General features: G+C 31.0%; 1 protein-coding gene across 1 annotated transcript; it reads right to left on the minus strand.

The window, feature by feature from the left end:
- Window positions 1-15,482: 15,482 nt before the first annotated feature.
- LOC119609280 (neurogenic differentiation factor 6) lies at window positions 15,483-16,142 on the minus strand. Its single transcript, XM_037964006.1, has one exon. The coding sequence runs from the start codon at window positions 16,140-16,142 to the stop codon at window positions 15,483-15,485; it is 660 nt and encodes a 219-aa protein (XP_037819934.1).
- Between the last annotated feature and the right edge of the window lie 5,194 nt (window positions 16,143-21,336).

A 21,336-nucleotide genomic window follows, 5' to 3' on the forward strand; every position in this document is an offset into this window, starting at 1 on the left:
AACTAACTAACTAACTAACTACTAACTAACTAACTAACTAACTAACTAACTAACTAACTAACTAACTAACTAACTAACTACTAACTAACTAACTAACTAACTAACTAACTAACTAACTAACTAACTAACTAACTAACTACTAACTAACTAACTAACTAACTAACTAACTAACTAACTACTAACTAACTAACTAACTAAACTAACTAACTAACTAACTAACTAACTAACTAACTAACTAACTAACTAACTAACTACTAACTAACTAACTAACTAACTAACTAACTACTAACTAACTAACTAACTAACTAACTAACTAACTAACTAACTAACTAACTAACTAACTAACTAACTAACTACTAACTAACTACTACTAACTAACTAACTAACTAACTAACTAACTAACTAACTAACTAACTAACTACTAACTAACTAACTAACTAACTAACTAACTACTAACTAACTAACTAACTAACTAACTAACTAACTAACTACTAACTAACTAACTAACTAACTAACTAACTAACTAACTAACTAACTAACTAACTAACTAACTAACTAACTAACTAACTAACTAACTAACTAACTAACTAACTAACTAACTAACTAACTAACTAACTAACTAACTAACTAACTAACTAACTAACTAACTAACTAACTAACTACTACTAACTAAACTAACTAACTACTAACTAACTAACTAACTAACTAACTAACTAACTAACTAACTAACTAACTAACTAACTAACTAACTAACTAACTAACTAACTAACTAACTAACTAACTAACTAACTAACTAACTAACTAACTAACTAACTAACTAACTAACTAACTAACTAACTAACTAACTAACTACTAACTAACTAACTAACTAACTAACTAACTAACTAACTAACTAACTAACTTAACTAACTAACTAACTAACTAACTAACTAACTAACTAACTAACTAACTAACTAACTAACTAACTAACTAACTAACTAACTAACTAACTAACTAACTAACTAACTAACTAACTAACTAACTAACTAACTAACTAACTAACTAACTAACTAACTAACTAACTAACTAACTAACTACTAACTACTAACTAACTAACTAACTAACTAACTAACTACTAACTAACTAACTAACTAACTAACTACTAACTAACTAACTAACTAACTAACTAACTAACTAACTAACTAACTAACTAACTAACAACTAACTAACTAACTAACTAACTAACTAACTAACTAACTAACTAACTAAAGCCGCGTCCACTGATGTATTAATCATAATTGTCATATTTCAAAAAGATTTAAAATTCTTAGGTTTTTCATGGATATAAATGAAATTTATGCATAATTTTGCAAATTGTGTACACCGTTATTACGAATTTAAAATCCCTTTCAAATGATACCACATATTCCATATTTTGTTTAAGAAAAAACTGCAAAATTAAAAAAAATAACTAAAAAAGGTCCTTTTTTGAACCGGTCCAGCTCACGAACGGCCATCAATAGACTCAAAATATTTTGGGAACCATCAGAAAACAAAACAAAGATTTTTTGAAGCTGGGTAAAAAATCGTGTCCCCCATAGGATATCTTGAAAACTGTCCAGCTCACGAACGGACAATATTAAACCCAAAATATTTTAGTTAACATTATATTACATAACAGAGAATATTTTGAGGGGGTTAACTCAATCACCATTTTTTTTTTTTGGAGTCAGTCTAATATACATACATTTCGGTTATGACTTTTTGATGTTTTTGCAAATATAATATTTTACATCCTCTAGAAACACAACACTCCCGCACCAAACGAGTTGAACTTTTTTTGATCGTAATTGTTTTGATCATATCTTTGATACTTATAGATCGATTCTTCGGTTTTTACACAGAAAAATTTATAAGAGTATATCTCATAAAATAATCTGAGATTTGGATTCCAAAGACATATAGGGCCTTCAAAAAATTGATTTTAATAAACAGACGGACAGACTTTTTTAACAATCGCGACAAAAATAACACCATGGTTTTTCATATCTTTCAATGCTCTAATCGACTTAGCTATGCAAACTTGCATATTTGCAAAAAATGTTAATAGTTATACTCCTAATGGACATAGGACAATAACATAACACTCACAAACACCGACAAACATTCATAAACATTGGTAAACATATTAGCACGTGCATGTCATTGGAAGCCTGAAAATATGCAGTACAATACTAGTACATTTCTTACATGTGGTGGCAGTATTAGTTGTATTTAAAAGTAACTGACTAGCAATTGCTTTACTGTTGTTATTTTAATACTTTTTTTTATAAATTTACTCTATTTTTACTACAACTGCACTAGAAAAAGTAAAACTAAAGACTGTGGAAAAAAATATAAAAACTGCTGTTATATGAGTAGTATTTTTGCAAAGTTTACATTTTCATGTACATATCTATGGTTACAAACCATAACAGCCTAAATAGAAAATCATACTTTTGAAAAAACTTATATGAAATGCTGGAAAACTTTCTTTGAAAATGAAGGTCTCTCTTAAGTGTGGGTGTTTTTTAGTACAATTTTGACTTAAGTAATTATTCCTTGTTACCATAAAGTATTATATACGTAGATTTGTTTATAAGTTTATTGTTATTTTTCCCGACTTAATTGCTGTTGTTACATGTTGTTAAAGGTTTTTTATGTATGTTTATGTTTTTTTTTGTCTATCATATCATGTGTTGTTTTAGATGCTGTAAAAAAACTAATACTCCGACAACAAAGAGTAATGTATTTAAAACTTAAGCAACCAGTTAGTACATTTAAAAATGTGTATATATAAAGGGTATCCCAAAAATTTACACCGGATGGGATAACGCATAGAATTATACATTAAGTATGAAATTTTTATTACATATGTGGGTACACTTTTAGATATTGAAAACAGCAGCACTCACTAGACTATAGACTAGACTAAAACAAGACTATAGACAAGACTATAGACTAGACTATAGACAAGACTATAGACTAGACTATAGACTAGACTATAGACTAGACTATAGACTAGACTATAGACTAGACTATAGACTAGACTATAGACTAGACTATAGACTAGACTATAGACTAGACTATAGACTAGACTATAGACGAAACTATAGACTAGACTATAGACTAGACTATAGACTAGACTATAGACTAGACTATACTAGACTATAGACTAGACTATAGACTAGACTATAGACTAGACTATAGACTAGACTATAGACTAGACTATAGACTAGACTATAGACTAGACTATAGACTAGACTAGAACTAGACTATAGACTAGACTATAGACTAGACTATAGACTAGACTATAGACTAGACTATAGACTAGACTATATAGACTAGACTATAGACTAGACTATAGACTAGACTATAGACTAGACTATAGACTAGACTATAGACTAGACTATAGACTAGACTATAGACTAGACTATAGACTAGACTATAGACTAGACTATAGACTAGACTATAGACTAGACTATAGACTAGACTATAGACTAGACTATAGACTAGACTATAGACTAGACTATAGACTAGACTATAGACTAGACTATAGACTAGACTATAGACTAGACTATAGACTAGACTATAGACTAGACTATAGACTAGACTATAGACTAGACTATAGACTAGACTATAGACTAGACTATAGACTAGACTATAGACTAGACTATAGACTAGACTATAGACTAGACTATAGACTAGACTATAGACTAGACTATAGACTAGACTATAGACTAGACTATAGACTAGACTATAGACTAGACTATAGACTAGACTATAGACTAGACTATAGACTAGACTATAGACTAGACTATAGACTAGACTATAGACTAGACTTAGACTAGACTATGACTGACTAGACTAGACTATAGACTAGACTATAGACTAGACTATAGACTAGACTATAGACTAGACTATAGACTAGACTATAGACTAGACTATAGACTAGACTATAGACTAGACTATAGAGACTATACTAGACTACTAGACTATAGACTAGACTATAGACTAGACTATAGACTAGACTATAGACTAGACTATAGACTAGACTATAGACTAGACTATAGACTAGACTATAGACTAGACTATAGACTAGACTTAGACTAGACTATAGACTAGACTATAGACTAGACTATAGACTAGACTATAGACTAGACTATAGACTAGACTATAGACAAAATGATCCAGCCGTTAAATGGCTTCTGGTGTATAAAATAGCATATTTGTATAATAAAAATGCAAAAAATTTTCAAAGAATCTACTCTATAGTTTACATAGGATCAATAAACTGGCGATTATCTTCTCGGTAGACTACTTGGTGACACTAAAGTGGCTACTGCTTTATTTTCTGCTTTTAAAAAAGTTCGTACTTAAGGAAAACTTAACTCCTAGTAAAAAATGTTGAGATATAACTAGAAATTGTACAATTGTAGTTGTAAATTATACAGTTTGTTGTCTGTTTGTCTATGTTAATTTGTATGCATGTGTCTATGAGTGCACTCATGTGAGTATGGCTGTGTTTAAATTTGTAATTTCACAATGGTAATATGTATGTATGTATTTAAATCCTAAGTAAGTTGTTGTTCTTTTTTTCCCGTCATTCCTTTCTTATCATTTCAATTTAATTTTTAAATGCTTGTTTTTGAACATGTTATTTACCTCCTATGAGAACAATGAATAACAATATTGGAACAGATAAAGTAATCGTTGGACTCAGAGAAGAAAGGAATGAAATTTCGTCAAATATATCCTGTTGATATGTTCGTCTGTTAGATAACCAATCTATATACACTTATATACGTATGTATATCTGTTAAAGACACGGTATGCCTCAGATATAAGGACCAAAGGTAATAAAATTTTGTCCGTCTATCCGCCATCCAAAAATGAAGAAACATGGATTCAAAATATATAAAACTTGTTCCCAAATCCTGCTCCTTAGGTCTCGTGAGGTCTTAGGAACATAAAATTTGTAATCATATTTCTCACTCACTGTTAACATGCCACAAAAAGGAGTAAAATGCTATGTGAATGCTATATATTTTTCCTTTTTTTGCTGAAACGTAAGATCTCTTACTGTCTCGTGTCTTTTATTTTAAAAAGAAGAATTTAAATGTTGACTCTGCATAATATATTTAACCATCATCATATGTACGACTATTATTTTCCATTTATTTCTTCATCTTTTTACCTTTCGAAACATTTAAACGTTTGAGCTGATTGTATGTAAGGATGTAACAATGTTTTAAAGGATTCAAGGTATAATATCAAAGGATATAGTAAATATGAAAAAAAACACACACAAGAAAACAAAACATTTAAAAAAGATCTGTTTTTTATTAATTTTATGTTTATTTCATACGTAATTCTTCTCGGAAAAAATTAAGCTTATTGAGGATACTATAATATGTAAGATTTAAAGGGGAAATTATATTTGATTGAAGAAAATGTTTTTGTTGAAGGGAAAAAAATCTCAAAAGGATTAGAGAAATTATATAGATAAGGGATTTTACTTTGTAAATTAATTTCTTTTATATGTATGATTCTAATTCATGTGGAAATAATAAGTTTCATGTCTATGCAAAAAGTTTTACATAAAGCGTCAAAATAGAGTAACTTTAAAATGATCGAAGGACCAATACTTTGCTCCTTCGATCCTAGCTTTTCATAAAGTTTTTATTAAACTATGGTTCTCTTATAAAATAAATTTAAAAAGAATCAATTTATGTTTTCTTTTGTAAATAATTTTCTTTTCTTTTTCTCATTCCAAATTTTGGTCCTTCGAGCCTGGATATTCATTAAGTTATCAACTTTTTATTAAGCCCTTTCTAATACAAATTACCCTTATAAACCATTGACAACTTGCATATTATATTCTTCTTTTAGAAATAGTTCTTATTACTCTTGAAATGCTTTGGTCCTTCGAGCCATAGGGTGCTTTAAAAAACGAAAAGTTTAAAGTTAAAATTTACATTTCCAAAAAAAAAAAATCGTTTAAATTGTTTGTATTAAGCTTCAAAATATCCTATAATTTATCTTTACTCTATTAGCATAATAAATTAAAATGCAAACAGAATCACTTTTTATAACCCAAACGTAATTTTTCAGGTTTTTTTTTTTTAATTACTTACTTCTCAAAAAGGTGTTAAACAAACTGACCTGTAAAAAAAGAAAAATAAATTATTAGTAATTTAATTAATTGCTTAGGTTTAATGAATGTAATTTTCCTTTTAAAATTTTCAGTGGAACGAAATTTGAAATGGAACGATTAAAAAGTAAACAGTTATGCTCGCAACTTAAAAATCGTATAAATTAGAAATTGAAATAATGGAGATTGCCTTCTGGAAGTTAGAACTACAAATACCAACTCCAGTAGCACCATCTTGATCAGCACTTTGCTGCCGCCATGTTTGATTGGCCCATTGGTTTCTGTCAGGTATCATAAACTCAAAGGAACGGTCAAAAACCAATGTTGGTGATCCACAATCATGAACGCGGATATATGGGTCGTTGATGAATAATTTGAATATACTTATATGCCCGATTTCCTGTAGGCGAATTCCCGATTTACAGATATCCAAAGGTGCTATGTGAAGAATAGCCCCAATGGTATATGTAGGACATGTTCTCACGGCCCCCCTTATATAGACGCAGATGAAACTATAAAGTTTATCCAGAGAAGCCCGAGTAGTATAGAGACGCAGACGAGACGATAAGGAGTAGTGGCCTATTCCACTTTTTTCCACCAGGTTAAGGCAGCATAAGTCAGAATGGGCTTTATTATGATATTAAAAATCCATGAGATCATTTTCGGTTTTATATCACATATACTACCAAATAGCCTTTGACAGGAATATAATGCTCTAATCGCTCTGGAACCCAATTTAGAGTTTTGTCGAGAATGATCGCTAAGTATTTAACATCCACAGAAAACTTACTAATATACCCGTTTAGAGTCAGCTCAATAAGTCTCAGAGATCTACATCTTGTAAATGGTACAAGGATAGTGTTTGAGGCGTTAATTGTTAGCCCTTTTTCCGCACACCATCTGGCAGTAGTATTAAATGACTGCTAAAACCTTTGCGATATCGCTTCATCGTCTTAGCCTGTAATAGATATAACAAGGTCGTCGACATAGTCATATGTTCGGAAACCCAAGTCATTAAGTTTTTCAAGTAGACTATCGATTACCAGTGTCCATTAATAATGGCGATAATACACCTCCTTAAGAACAGCCTGTAGGTCAAACTTAATGACTCTTGATGTTAGCATCTCCAGAGTCCAGTTTCTGATAACCTTTGGAATGCAGTTTCTGCTTAATGCAAGGTCTATTACATCATATGACGTATTGTCGAAGGCCCCTTGTATGTCTATAAAAGTACATAGGGCTATTTGTTTGGAGCCCAGAGCCTTCTCAATTCTCTTCATGATGTATAGCAGTCATCGTTGATTTGCCAGATTGGTAAGCAAATTGAAACCGGTGAATCGGGTTCTTTAAAAGATAGGTTTCCCTAATGTAATTATCCAGTAGTTTTCCATTGTTTTCAGGTAAAATGAATTTAAACTTATTGCTCTATAGGATATTGGCAACTGTTCAGATTTGCCACGACCTTTGGTATGAAGACCACTTTAACTTCACGCTAAAAATTAGGCACATATCATGTCATAACCTCGATTTGATTTGATGTTTATACATAGCTCTTTGGACTCAAAGTCTATCTCCTACTCCATACAGATTAAATGATCATACGACAGTAGTGAACTGCCGATAACTATTTGTGATCATCCACGGTTGTTGCAAGTTTAGCATTTGCTTCCCTCTTTGCGTTGTGGTATAGCTGATCGAGACTTTTCTAAAAGATCTGTACATTTCCCCAGTACCAAAGAGGGAAATAATTCGGTAACTTCTAAACGGTTAATCCGATTTTGTTTTTTATTCAGTTTTTGCGAAGATACAAATTTTTCAAATTGCAATAAAAATTTTTTTATGAATATTTTTTGATGAAATTTCACAGTTAGGTAGATTTTTTTACTCAAAATCCAAAATTAAATAAAAATTTCGAATTTTCTTATTAGAAATCCCGGAATTCCCAAAAAAGTTTTAAAAAATCCCAAAAATGGGATTTTTTGGTTTTTTGCCTATTATATCCATACCAGGGGCGGGGTTATCGAAACCCGTTACAAAATGATTGAGAACATATTGGGTCATATAAAACAGGTCACTATAATTTGATATCGACTATGCGATTTGAGAATTTTTGCTCAAAATTGAATTTTCCATAAAAAAATAGGGTTTTTTTGGATGGACCTGGTCCCCTCGGTATCAAAAATTTTTAGGTTTTGTTTCATTTATCGTATTTTATGTAAAGTCAGCTTTCCAAAAAGTATATATTCTATATACATCTTCTTAGAAACTTTTTAGATAACTTAAAAAGAAAAAGATACATTTTTCCCAAAAAAAAATGGCAAAAAATCGCCTTTTTAATTTTTTAAATTAAAATGCCTATAACTTTGGACTCAGTCATGATTTTTACATAATTCTTTCACTGCTTGATATATAAACTTGTTGTTAAGCGAATAAAAGAAAAAATGGGAATATTTGGACCCGCTATTATCAAAAAACTAAAGTAAGGACGGTAAAAATTTTAAAATTTTAATTTTCAAATGCGAATATCTTCTAAACTATAAGAGATAATTTACTGCTACGACATTTTTTATAGTGCTCGATGAGGAGATTCTATATACGAAATTTTTTTTAAATCGGAACTCAAATGAAGAAATAGGATCGTTTTAAAAATTTAACATAGCCGAGGTGTCCTAATTTGAGGACCCCCCGCCGGGCCCCTGGTTGGCCTATAAGTTCCAAATTCAAAACCTAAACTCAACAACACCTCCTCTTTCTGCATACCAAATTTCATTAAAATCGGATTAACCGTTTAGAAGTTACCGAATTATTTCCCTCTTTTTTTTCCTATACCACTGTGCGTCCCTGCTAATGTTAACAGATTTTATAATCACCTCTCACAACTCGCCGATACTAACAGTTGTCAATAACATTGCCCACGTCAATAACCACCCTGGGTTAACAATGTTGAACGGTTGAAAAGCATTACCTCAACAAGTCAATAATTTCGACCAGGGGATACCTCTTTAAGGTTTGTGAGTCGACTTGGACAGGTTATTACTACTTTTTGATGATGGTTATAACAATAAAAATTACAAAAGACTTTCTATAAAAAATGTTTCTTTATTTTATTTCTTCTTTTATATAATAATTTTGAGCATAAATTTTCAATTTTATCCTAAAATAACATCATCCTTAAAGATTTGATTTCTTAAAAAATACAATAATACTTAAAAATCTATCCCGAATAAAAAATAAGCTTAAATCTAATACAATTGTGCAAATACTTCTTAATAACATTATTTTGGGATCTGTTGCTGATATTTAAAATCTAAAAAATAAAAAATACAAAAGAAAAAATAAAAAAACATTTACACACTTACAGATACTTAGACTAAGAATATCCTTAACAAATTACAATTAAAATCACAATAAATTTATCAATACAAAGATATACACATATACTAGGAGATAGTTTAAAAAACCCTGTGCAGTTATTTGGGACTTGCCGTCTTCAATAGAATGAATAGATTTTCAATATAACATTAGCTTTATTGGTTATAAAAGATTGAACTAGAATGAACTAGAACTGAACTAGAACTGAACCTAGAACCTGAACTAGACTGAACTAGAACTGAAACTAGAACTGAACTAGAAATAACTGACCTAGAACTGAACTAGAACGGAACTAGAACTGAACGAGAAATTGAACTAGAACTGAAGCTAGAACTGAACTAGAAACTGAACTAGAACTGAACTAGAACTGAACTAGAACTGAACTAGAACTGAACTAGAACTGAACTAGAACTGAACTAGAACTGAACTAGAACTGAACTAGAACTGAACTAGAACTGAACTAGAACTGAACTAGAACTGAACTAGAACTGAACTAGAACTGAACTAGAACTGAACTAGAACTGAACTAGAACTGAACTAGAACTGAGACTAGAACTGAACTAGAACTGACTAGAACTGAACTAAACTGAACTAGAACTGAACTAGAACTGAACTAGAACTGAACTAGAACTGAACTAGAACTGAACTAGAACTGAACTAGAACTGAACTAGAACTGAACTAGAACTGAACTAGAACTGAACTAGAACTGAACTAGAACTGAACTAGAACTGAACTAGAACTGAACTAGAACTGAACTAGAACTGAACGAGAACTGAACTAGAACTGAACTAGAACTGAACTAGAACTGAACTAGAACTGAACTAGAACTGAACTAGAACTGAACTAGAACTGAACTAGAACTGAACTAGAACTGAACTAGAACTGAACTAGAACTGAACTAGAACTGAACTAGAACTGAACTAGAACTGAACTAGAACTGAACTAGAACTGAACTAGAACTGAACTAGAACTGAACTAGAACTGAACTAGAACTGAACTAGAACTGAACTAGAACTGAACTAGAACTGAACTAGACTGAACTAGAACTGAACTAGAACTGAACTAGAACTGAACTAGAACTGAACTAGAACTGAACTAGAACTGAACTAGAACTGAACTAGAACTGAACTAGAACTGAACTAGAACTGAACTAGAACTGACTAGAACTGAACTAGAACTGAACTAGAACTGAACTAGAACTGAACTAGAACTGAACTAGAACTGAACTAGAACTGAACTAGAACTGAACTAGAACTGAACTAGAACTGAACTAGAACTGAACTAGAACTGAACTAGAACTGAACTAGAACTGAACTAGAACTGAACTAGAACTGAACTAGAACTGAACTAGAACTGAACTAGAACTGAACTAGAACTGAACTGAACTGAACTGACTGAACTGAACTAGAACTGAACTAGAACTGAACTAGAACTGAACTAGAACTGAACTAGAACTGAACTGGAACTGAACTAGAACTGAACTAGAACTGAACTAGAACTGAACTAGAACTGAACTAGAACTGAACTAGAACTGAACTAGAACTGAACTAGAACTGAACTAGAACTGAACTAGAACTGAACTAGAACTGAACTAGAACTGAACTAGAACTGAACTAGAACTGAACTAAACTAGAACTGAACTAGAACTGAACTAGAACTGAACTAGAACTGAAACTAGAACTAGAACTGAACTAGAACTGAACTAGAACTGAACTAGAACTGAACTAGAACTGAACTAGAACTGAACTAGAACTGAACTAGAACTGAACTAGAACTGAACTAGAACTGAACTAGAACTGAACTAAACTGAACTAAACTGAACTAGAACTGAACTAGAACTGAACTAGAACTAGAACTAGAACTGAACTGAACTGAACTGAACTGAACTGAACTAGAACTAGAACTGAACTGAACTAGAACTGAACTAGAACTGAACTAGAACTGAACTAGAACTGAACTGGAACTGAACTAGAACTGAACTAGAACAGAACTAGAACTGAACTAGAACTGAACTAGAACTGAACTAGAACTGAACTAGAACTGAACTAGAACTGAACTAGAACTGAACTAGAACTGAACTAGAACTGAACTAGAACTGAACTAGAACTGAACTAGAACTGAACTAGAACTGAACTAGAACTGAACTAGAACTGAACTAGAACTGAACTAGAACTGAACTAGAACTGAACTAGAACTGAACTAGAACTGAACTAGAACTGAACTAGAACTGAACTTGATCTGAACTAGAACTGAACTAGAACTGAACTAGAACTGAACTAGAACTAAACTAGAACTGAACTAGAAGTAGAACTGAACTAGCGATTGATAAAAATCCGAATCGATCAAGTAATCAGGCATTTGGCGAAACTACTGATACTTTGTCTTCCCATAAAATTGCTGGGCACTGGTACTTTTCATTACATACTTATGTACACGAGTTTTCACAAAATGTTTAACAATTCCCTCTCAATTCTTAAAGAGATTTTTCCAATTTATTATGAAACTACAATAGATGAATGAGAAAATTGGGGGAAGTACGAGGTAAAGACCTTAGAATAACAGAGTTTAGAATGAAAGAGTATTAACGGGAATTATGGTATAAAGAACGAACAGGTATAGAAACGATTTAGATTGTTGTTGTTTTTGTATAATCTTTCTCTACCCTCTATCGACTATAAACAACACTTAGACACGCAATTTTTAGGTTACGACTCTTTTATGTACCGAAAAAAACCGCATACAAATTGCTAAATCTTTTGGTAAATGTTTGTGCTGCAGGAATTTGTCTGCCAAAAGGCAGGGAGGGATTGGTTGGGCGTAATAGGGGGCTGGAACGAAAGCTGTTAGTGGTATTTGTAGGAGGCTTAAGTAAAAGTCTGGTGCTTAGTGTAAGATGTATATTGGGCCGTGTAAAGCACGTACAAACATAGTTCGACAGGTGGTAACTTAAAACCCAATTGGAAATGAAGAGCAAATACAAGAGTTTGATGGAAAACTGAAAACGAAATACTATTCAGGCTGAATTATTAAAAACTTCTTGGAACAATTCCATCACTTCCCTAATGGGTTTCCATGCCAAAATACCAATTAGCGGGGGAAAGAAAAACTTCAAACGTGTCGGAAACATGTTTATACGTTTACATCTTTTTTCCTATTTTTCTGCTCATCATTTTAGTGTTTCTTTGATTTGTTATTTGGATTTTTGAGCTCGTCATGTATTTGTGAAAAACTCATCAAATTTCATGATTTTTCCACGTGCTAAATCATGTTGTTTTTACTTATGCCACCAACAGCAGCAGCAATATTCGACTTTGTGGCCACAAAAAATATATATATCTTTAACGGTTTGCTTTGTAATTCTTGGAAGGCAAATAAAACTTTGATTTGAAGTTTGAAGCGGAAATGTAGATTTAAAGTTTAAAAGAATATGAAGTTGTTAAAAGTTAATATCTTTATTGTAAGTTTTTCTAATGAAAATTGATGGATATAAAAAAGCTTTAAACGAATTAAGGGAAAAAAAGTATTTGATTAATTTAATTGTTTTCCTAAATATTTTTTCTTGAAAAAGCTTTCTTACAAGAAGTGTTTTTAAACTTTTTTTAAACAATTTTCACTAAAAAAAAGCAAAAAAATTGTTACAAAAAAATGTATAAATATTTTTACCAAAAAAAAAAATATATATATATAAATATAAAGCCTTTTAAAACTTTTAGAGTTTATTTACAAAAAAGCTTTTTAAAACTTTTTAAAATTTATTTACAAAAAAATCTTTATAAATATTTTTGCAACGAAAGCTTTTCAAAACTTTTTAAGTATTTTTACGAAAAAGCTTTGTAAATATTTTTACAAAAAAGCTTTTTAAAAATCCTTATAAATAAAAACTTTATAAAGATTTAAGGTTTTAAAAACTTTTTAAAGTTTTTTTAAATGTTTTACAAAAAGCTTTTAAAACATTTTTAAATAAAAAGCCGTTTAAACTTTTTTGAATAGAAAGCTTTTAAACCTTTTTACAGAAAGCTTTTTAGAACTTTATAAAGCTTTTATTTCAACTTTTCTTACATTTTCACAAAAAAGCAAAAATCATTTTAATCTTTTTTTCTTAAATTTGTTAAAGCTTTTCGCAAGAAAAGTTTAAATCTTTAAAAACTTTTTTATTTTTTTTTTTTTTGTTTTTAAATAAAAGCGTTTCAATTTTTTTTAGCTCTTTCTAAAAAAAAAAATCAATAATGTTTAAAAAAATATAAAAAGCTTTATAATAGTTTAAGAAAATGTTAAAGCTTTTTTCTAATTTTTTTTTCACTTTTTGTTTAAAAAAAATATTTTTCAATAAGATTAAAGAGAGTTACTAAAATCACTTTTACACAACGAACATTTTTCACAAAATTTCTTTAAACAAAATTTAAAAAGAAAAGTTTAAAAAAAGCTTTTCTACAAAAATAATATTTTGTATCACTACAAATGATTTTAAAAGATTTATTACTTAAGGTTTTTTGCCAAAAATTGTGTTGATATTTTTAAAAGCTTCTTATTTTCACGTAGATTTCTTCCACAAGTAAGAAAGCTTTTTTTGAGACTTTTTCACATTTTTTTAGAAAGTTGTTAACAAAGATATTTGCACTTAATGAAAGCTTTTCAAGTTGAAGCTATTGCAAAAAAAGTTGTAAAGAGATGTTTGTTTCAAAAAGCTTTCTCACAAACAATTTTTGCATAAAAAAATAAGCTTTTTTTAAATATGTAATACTTTTTAGCATTTTCAAATATTTTCACTAAAAAAAGCTTTGAAAAAACTTAAATTTGTTAAAAAAAAAAAAAAAAAAAAACGTAAATAGCTTTCACTTAAACCTTAAAAAAGATTTTTGTTTAAAAAAGCTTTCTCACAAACAAGCTTACTGGCAAGAGTAAATACAATGTTTACAAAACTATTTCACTATTTTCCAAAATTTTTTTTTAAATTTTATGTTAAAAAGCTTTAGTAAATATATTTTTCCTACAAAAGCTTTAAAAAATTAAAAGCTTTTGCTTAAAAAACGAGTTTTTAACAAATTGTTTTTACTCTTTCACTTTTTTGATATTTTCCAAAAAAAGCTTTTCTACACAAACTAGTTTTTTTTATAAAAAAAAAGCTTTTTACAAGAAAAAATATAATTTTTATAAAAAATGATGACCGTTTACTCGCAAAAACTTTATTTTAATTTGTTTTTATGAAAATAATCTTTTTGAAACGAAGACAAAGTGATACTTTAGAAAAAGAAGCTTTTGTTTTTAATTTTAAAGAACACAATTTTTACTACAAAAAAGTTTGCATTATTGGAAAAATCGTTTAATCAGAGTCAAATGTAAGCTTTTTTTCAATGTTTTCATTGAAGTTTTAAATATACTTAAAGGTTATTTCCTGGACTTATTTTTGGAAAGAATTTCTTAAATATCACAAAAACAGATTACCCTAAAGCTTTTGCTTAGTACTGAGTAAAACCGAAGGTATTACTTATTGGTTGTTTTTGGCAAATCCACCATAATCCATCCACAAATTTGTTAATGAGTTCTACTAAGTATATACTTTGTCCAACATAGATTTTGGAAGCGATATGGTCCTTTCCAAAAAACTATTCTCCAATCCAAGGGTATTACAAAGAACATCAGTGGAAGAAGAGTTCTACTAGCAGGCGTTAAAGTTGAAATTCTCCCGAAATGTTTTTTCAAAGACTGTGGTATACTTAGCCCTGAGTCGGAGTTGGGCTTTAACTCCGTATTTTACAAGAGCTTACCAAAAGCTTAGAGTTACTTTGTAATAATTTTGTTAAAATATTAAAGTTGTTCGACAGCCCCACTGTTACGTTTAAAGGTTAAAGAGATAAATACTTTGGTTCTTTCTAGCTGCTACTTATTACACATCTTAACGGACTTAATTCCCTCGACTTTTACTCCTTTTCGCACTCTTCACTGCAAACTGATGTCGGTGGAGTATGATGTAGAGACCATACTGCTGTTGCTGCCGGGTGAGTATAAACTATTATAACTTATATCCGAGGTATCCGAACCCAACATATCCATTAGAGCAACAATATATGTTTGAGCCATTTGTAGAGTTTCAAATTTAGAAAGCTTCTGCTCTAGCGAGGGAGCGGGTACAACTTCTCTTAAACGATCGAAAGCTTCATTTAAACCATTCATACGTTTACGTTCACGAGCATTGGCTGCCTGTCTTCGCTTTTTTAAAACCGTGGGACTGGGTGGATTAGTGGGATTTTGAGTTTGTATTTTCTTGCCACTTGAAGTGGATTTTTTCGGTTTTTTGGACGATTTTGTTGCAATATTTTTGATTAAGCTAGAATCTGTGATTTCGTTTAAAGAGTTGTTATTTGAATTATAATTTTGTGGATAATAATCTGGTGTATTAGTGGGTGTTATGGCAGGAGTTAAAGGCCATGAATCCATGTAGCTAATATTGGGCGTATAGTTGGCTGCTGCAGGATAATTGGGACTACCCAAGTACTGGGAACTATCATCTTCAGCTGAAGAGGCATAATTGAAATCCGTTAAAGTACTAGAACTGGCTATATATTTATTAAACACCGTATAATTTTCACTTAGATTCATGATTGTTTGTTATTTTTTAAATTTTTTTTAATTTTCTTTTTCGAACGATCTTAACAATTCAAAGGTCTAGTTGTAACTAATCATTTCTTCTAAAAATTTCTTTCTTAACTTTCAACTTCAACTATCATTTCAAATCGTAATTCATTTTCATACTTTAATTCCTTTACACTAAAAAGTAACAACAACTTATATAAAAAGCGTCAGTTGTTCAAAATTTTTTTTACAATTAGACCAACTGTTCTTGTCTGTTCTAAACATGACCATGTGTTGCCAACATTGACTCGTGATCAGCACGAGTTTTAAGTCGACATCAGTTCAGTGTCTTCTTCTTCTACTTCTTCATTAATTTGTTTAAACTGTAATCTATTGCTATTATCAAAAACCCTTAACATTCGTTCATATACATTCATATCATCCCTCTTAGGCTCGTGCTACTCTTTTAACTTGCAAGACTAGAACAAATATTTTTACCACAATATATGTTTTTAAAATTACCACTTTTTTTTCCGTATGATTGTTGTTGCCAAAAGTCCTTTTTTTTATTTAAAATAAAGTGCATAAATTAAATAAAAAATAATCATCATCATTAACATATCAAGTCATTTAAAAGAAGAGTCCTTTTCGTGTTGGCGAGGGTGTTGCTATTTTCAGAGGGTTGTTTTTTTTTTCTTAATTTTGTTGTCTTAGGGTGAATTATGGTAAAATAGGTTCTTTACAACAATAACACTAAATAAGAACGGTTTTAGTTCTTACAGTTATTGCCCTAGGTTGGGGTGTCTGGTCATGTTAGCAAAAAAGTTTTACCAGTGTCAATGTTCGATAAGAAGTGTCAAAATGTGCACTAAGAAAAATTATGAAAAAAATTCTGTAAAATCGGAAAGACACAGTAAAGCTCTAACATTAGATCTTATAAACCAACCAACCAGAAACAAATTTAAACGTTCATAAAGAAAATCCTTTCGAACTTGTAATATGGGTTTCTACCGCAAAGCTAAGTTTTTTTCTCAGTGTCTTCAACATACACCCTAACAAATACAAAATTATCAATTAACTTAAAATGTATTACTCTATGTACAGAATTAAGTATTTCATAACATTTTTATTGTAAGGACTCATTGCCAAATTACCGCTATCATTTATACTGATCAACATTTAACTACGCTAACAGAAATAACAGAAAAAACAACAACAACAAAAATATAATAATACTCAAGTCAACATCAATGTCATCATCGTACATAAAAAATAATTTGTGACTTTCACGGTTAACAGAACATATACCCAACAAAGTGAGAAAGTATAGGTAACACAGATCATTAAATACCCTAAAATGAACTTACGAAAGGAAACCTGAACAATAGTTTAGTATAAAGCTTGGACTATAGTATAGTCTATAGCCTCGACTATAGTCTATTCCTTAATCTAGTATATACTCTGGAGTACAGTTAAGTCAATGGTCTGGACTATAGTATATGTCCTTGTTCAGTCTAAGCTATATACCATAGTCCATAATCCTTGTCTGGACTATAGTCCAGTCTAATGTCTGGTCTATAGTCGAGCCTATAGTCTGGACTATAGTCTATAGTCTGTACTATAACCTAGTTTATAGTCTGAACTATAGTCTAGTCTATAGTCTGGTCAATAGTCGAGTCTATAGTTTGGACTTTAATCTAGTATATAGTCTGAACTATAGCCTATACTATAGTCCAGACTATAGTCCAGTTAATAGTCTAGACTATAGTCCAGTCTACAGTCTAGACTATAGTCTATAGTCTGGACTATAGTCTATAGTCTGGACTATAGTCTATTGTCTGGACTTTAGTCTAGTTTATAGTCTGGACTTTAGTATATTCTATAGTCTGGACTATAAAATAGACTAAAGTCCAGACTATAGACTGGACTATAGTCTAGACTATTGACTGGACTATAGTCTAGACTGGACTATAGTCTAGACTGGACTATAGTATATTCTATAGTCTGGACTATAAACTAGACTAAAGTCCAAGACTATAGATTATAGTATAGACTATAGACTGGACTATAGTCTAGACTATTGACTGGACTATAGTCCAGTCTATTATTTAGACTATAGTCTAGTCTATAATCTAAACTATAGTCTGTAGCCTGGACTATAGTCTAGTCTATAGTCTGGACTTTAGTCTAGTTTATAGTCTGGACTTTAGTATATTCTATAGTCTGGACTATAAACTAGACTAAAGTCCAAACTATAGACTATAGTCCAGACTATAGACTATAGACTGGACTATAGTCTAGACTGGACTATAGTCTAGACTGGACTATAGTATATTCTATAGTCTGGACTATAAACTAGACTAAAGTCCAAGACTATAGATTATAGTATAGACTATAGACTGGACTATAGTCCAGTCTATTATTTAGACTATAGTCTAGTCTATAATCTAGAATATAGTCTAGTCTGTAGCCTGGACTATAGTCTAGTCTATAGTCTGGACTTTGGTCTAGTATGTAGTCTGGACTATAGTCTAGTCTACAGACTGTGCTATAGTCTAGTCTATAGTCTGGTGTATAGTCGAGTCTATAGCCTGAAATAAAGTTTAGTCTATAGTCCGGTCTAAAGACTAGTCTATAACCTGGACCTAAATCTATTCTATAGTCTGGACTATAGTATACCCAATGGTCTCGTCTATAGTCTATTCTATAGTCTGAACTAAAGTCTAGTCTATATTCTGGACTATAGTCTATTCTATTGTGTGGAATTTAGTCTAGTCTATAGTCTGGACTATAGTCTAGTCTATAGTCTAGTCTATAGTCTGGTCTATAGTTTAGTCTATAGTCTCGACTATTGTTTAGTCGATAGTCCGGTCTAAAGACTAGTCTATAAGCTGGACTTAAATCTAGTCTATAGTCTGGACTTTAGTATACACTATAGTCTAGTCTATAATCTGGACCATTATCTAATCTCTAGTCTGGACTATAGTCTAGTCTATAGTCTGCACTATATTCTAGTCTATAGTCTGGACTTTGTCTAGTCTATAGTCTGGACTTTGGTCTAGTCTATGGTCTGGAGTACAGTATATTCTATAGTCTGGACTAAAGTCTAGTCTATATTCTGCACTATAGTCTATTCTATTGTCTGGAATTTAGTCTAGTCTATAATCTGGACTTAAGTCTAGTCTATAGGCTGGACTATAGTCTAGTCTACAGACTGTACTATAGTCTAGTCTATAGACTGAACTATAGGCTAGTCTATAGACTGAACTATAGTATAGTCTATTGTCTGGTCTTTAGTCTAATCTATAGTCTGGACTATAGTCTAGTCTGTAGTCTGGATTATAGTCTAGTTTATAGTCTGCACTATAGTCTAGTCTATAGTCTGGACTATAATCTAGTTTTAGTCTAGTCTATAGTCTGAACTATAGTCTGGTCTATAGTCTGGACTATAGTCTAGTTTGTAGTCTAGTCTATAGTCTGAACTATAGTCTAGTTTATAGTCTAGTCTATAGTCTAGACTATAGCCTGGGCAATAGTCTAGTCCATAGTCTACACTATAGTCTAATCTACAGTCTGGGCTATAGGTTAGTCTATAGTATCTTCCATAGTGTGGATTATAGTCTAGTCTTTGAGTACACTGAAGTATAATCTAGTCCATAGTCTAGCTAAAAATCTTGACTATAGTACTCTCAAACGTAATGTCTTCGTTTTTGTTTATTAGTTATTAACATTAGGTCAAAGGCATACTGACCTACCTCCTCACTTAATTGGTGTAGGGCATAAAAAACTACAAAACCCAAAACCATTTCAAATGTTTCGCATAATACTCGTATTAAACCAATTTTAATAACAACTATAAAAAGAAAAACACCAAGCGGACAAACAGAAGAATACACAGGATAAATTGTTAAATTAAACCCCTAAAAATATATCTGTTTATAAAAACATTTTTATTTTCATAACATTCCATTGTTTCCTCTTTTTTTGTTTTACATTTAATGTTAAACCAAAATTCAACACAAAACTGACCGACCATATGTTGCAAAGAGCTAAAGAAGAAAAAGAATTTAACGAGTATAAACCACTAAAAAAAGGACATATGTTGTAGCTACATACACTGCCACTCTAAGGTGTATAGACCATGTTAAACGAATAAAAAATTGTTAACATTACAAACAAACACTAGTAGTTGTAGTTGTTGTTGTATCTAGGTCGCATACACTTTCAGTAGTTTTAAACAAACAGTGTTCTTTTGAACACATACCAGAAATAACTTAAATGCAAGCAAACCCAAACCAGACCAAATCGAGCCAAACCAAACCATTAAAACTGAAACAAAAAAAAAAACAGGACATAAAAATGAACACACACGCAAGGACAGACATACCGACCAATGTACAAACACACTTCCACACACATGTCAGAATTATCCTTATAACACAACAATGGCTAAAAGACAATTTTTAAGGTCAAATGCAACCGCAACATGTTGCAACAAACAAGAATAGCGACGAATGAACAAAACTAACAACAACATCACATAACTAAGATAGTATGAGAGGCTCATTCAATTGAAAAGATATGGTTATGCATACACATTCATATTCGTACATAAATGCATTATGGACCAGGAACTATAGCAACAGCAGTTCTGGTATTAACAACAACAACAACAAGAATAATAAACATTAAGTGGCTATATCTCTTTAAATGCGACGACCATAAAAGAGTTTTATGTCAATCGTTTTACCTAGGCAGAGTAGAGTGATATTGTGTATTTGAGCTTATGTTTGTAACGTGACAAAGTAATATCTTTAGTATAAATTGTGGATTATAGTGTCGACCATAGCTGGCTTACTATAAACTAGACTATACCAGTATAGATTATAATCCCGACTATAGTTAAGTCAATAGACCATTGTCCAAACTATTGTCTGTACAATAGTCCAATCTATAGTCTGGCCAATAATCTGGTCTATAGTGCCTAGTGTAGATATGAGTAGAGTGCATAGTCAGCAATATAACATAGTCTATAGTATAATGCAGAATCTGGATTATAGTGTTGCCTATAGTCTGGACTATAGTTTGACTTTAGTCTGGACTACATTCTGTTTAAAGTTTGGATTATAGTCTGTCTAAAATCTGGATTATAGTGTTGCCTATAGTCTGGACTATAGTTTGTCTTTAGTCTGGACTATAGTGTGATGAAAGTCTGGACTAC

This window comes from Lucilia sericata, unplaced genomic scaffold, assembly GCF_015586225.1.
Source record: "Lucilia sericata isolate MDLA Ls3-8-SP2 unplaced genomic scaffold, ASM1558622v1 Contig000955F_arrow, whole genome shotgun sequence".
Taxonomy (NCBI): Eukaryota; Metazoa; Arthropoda; class Insecta; order Diptera; family Calliphoridae; genus Lucilia; species Lucilia sericata.

Coding starts and splice junctions, on each gene's coding strand:
- LOC119609280 (XM_037964006.1), bottom strand. CDS start 16,142: ATGAATCTAAGTGAAAATTATACGGTGTTTAATAAATATATAGCCAGT.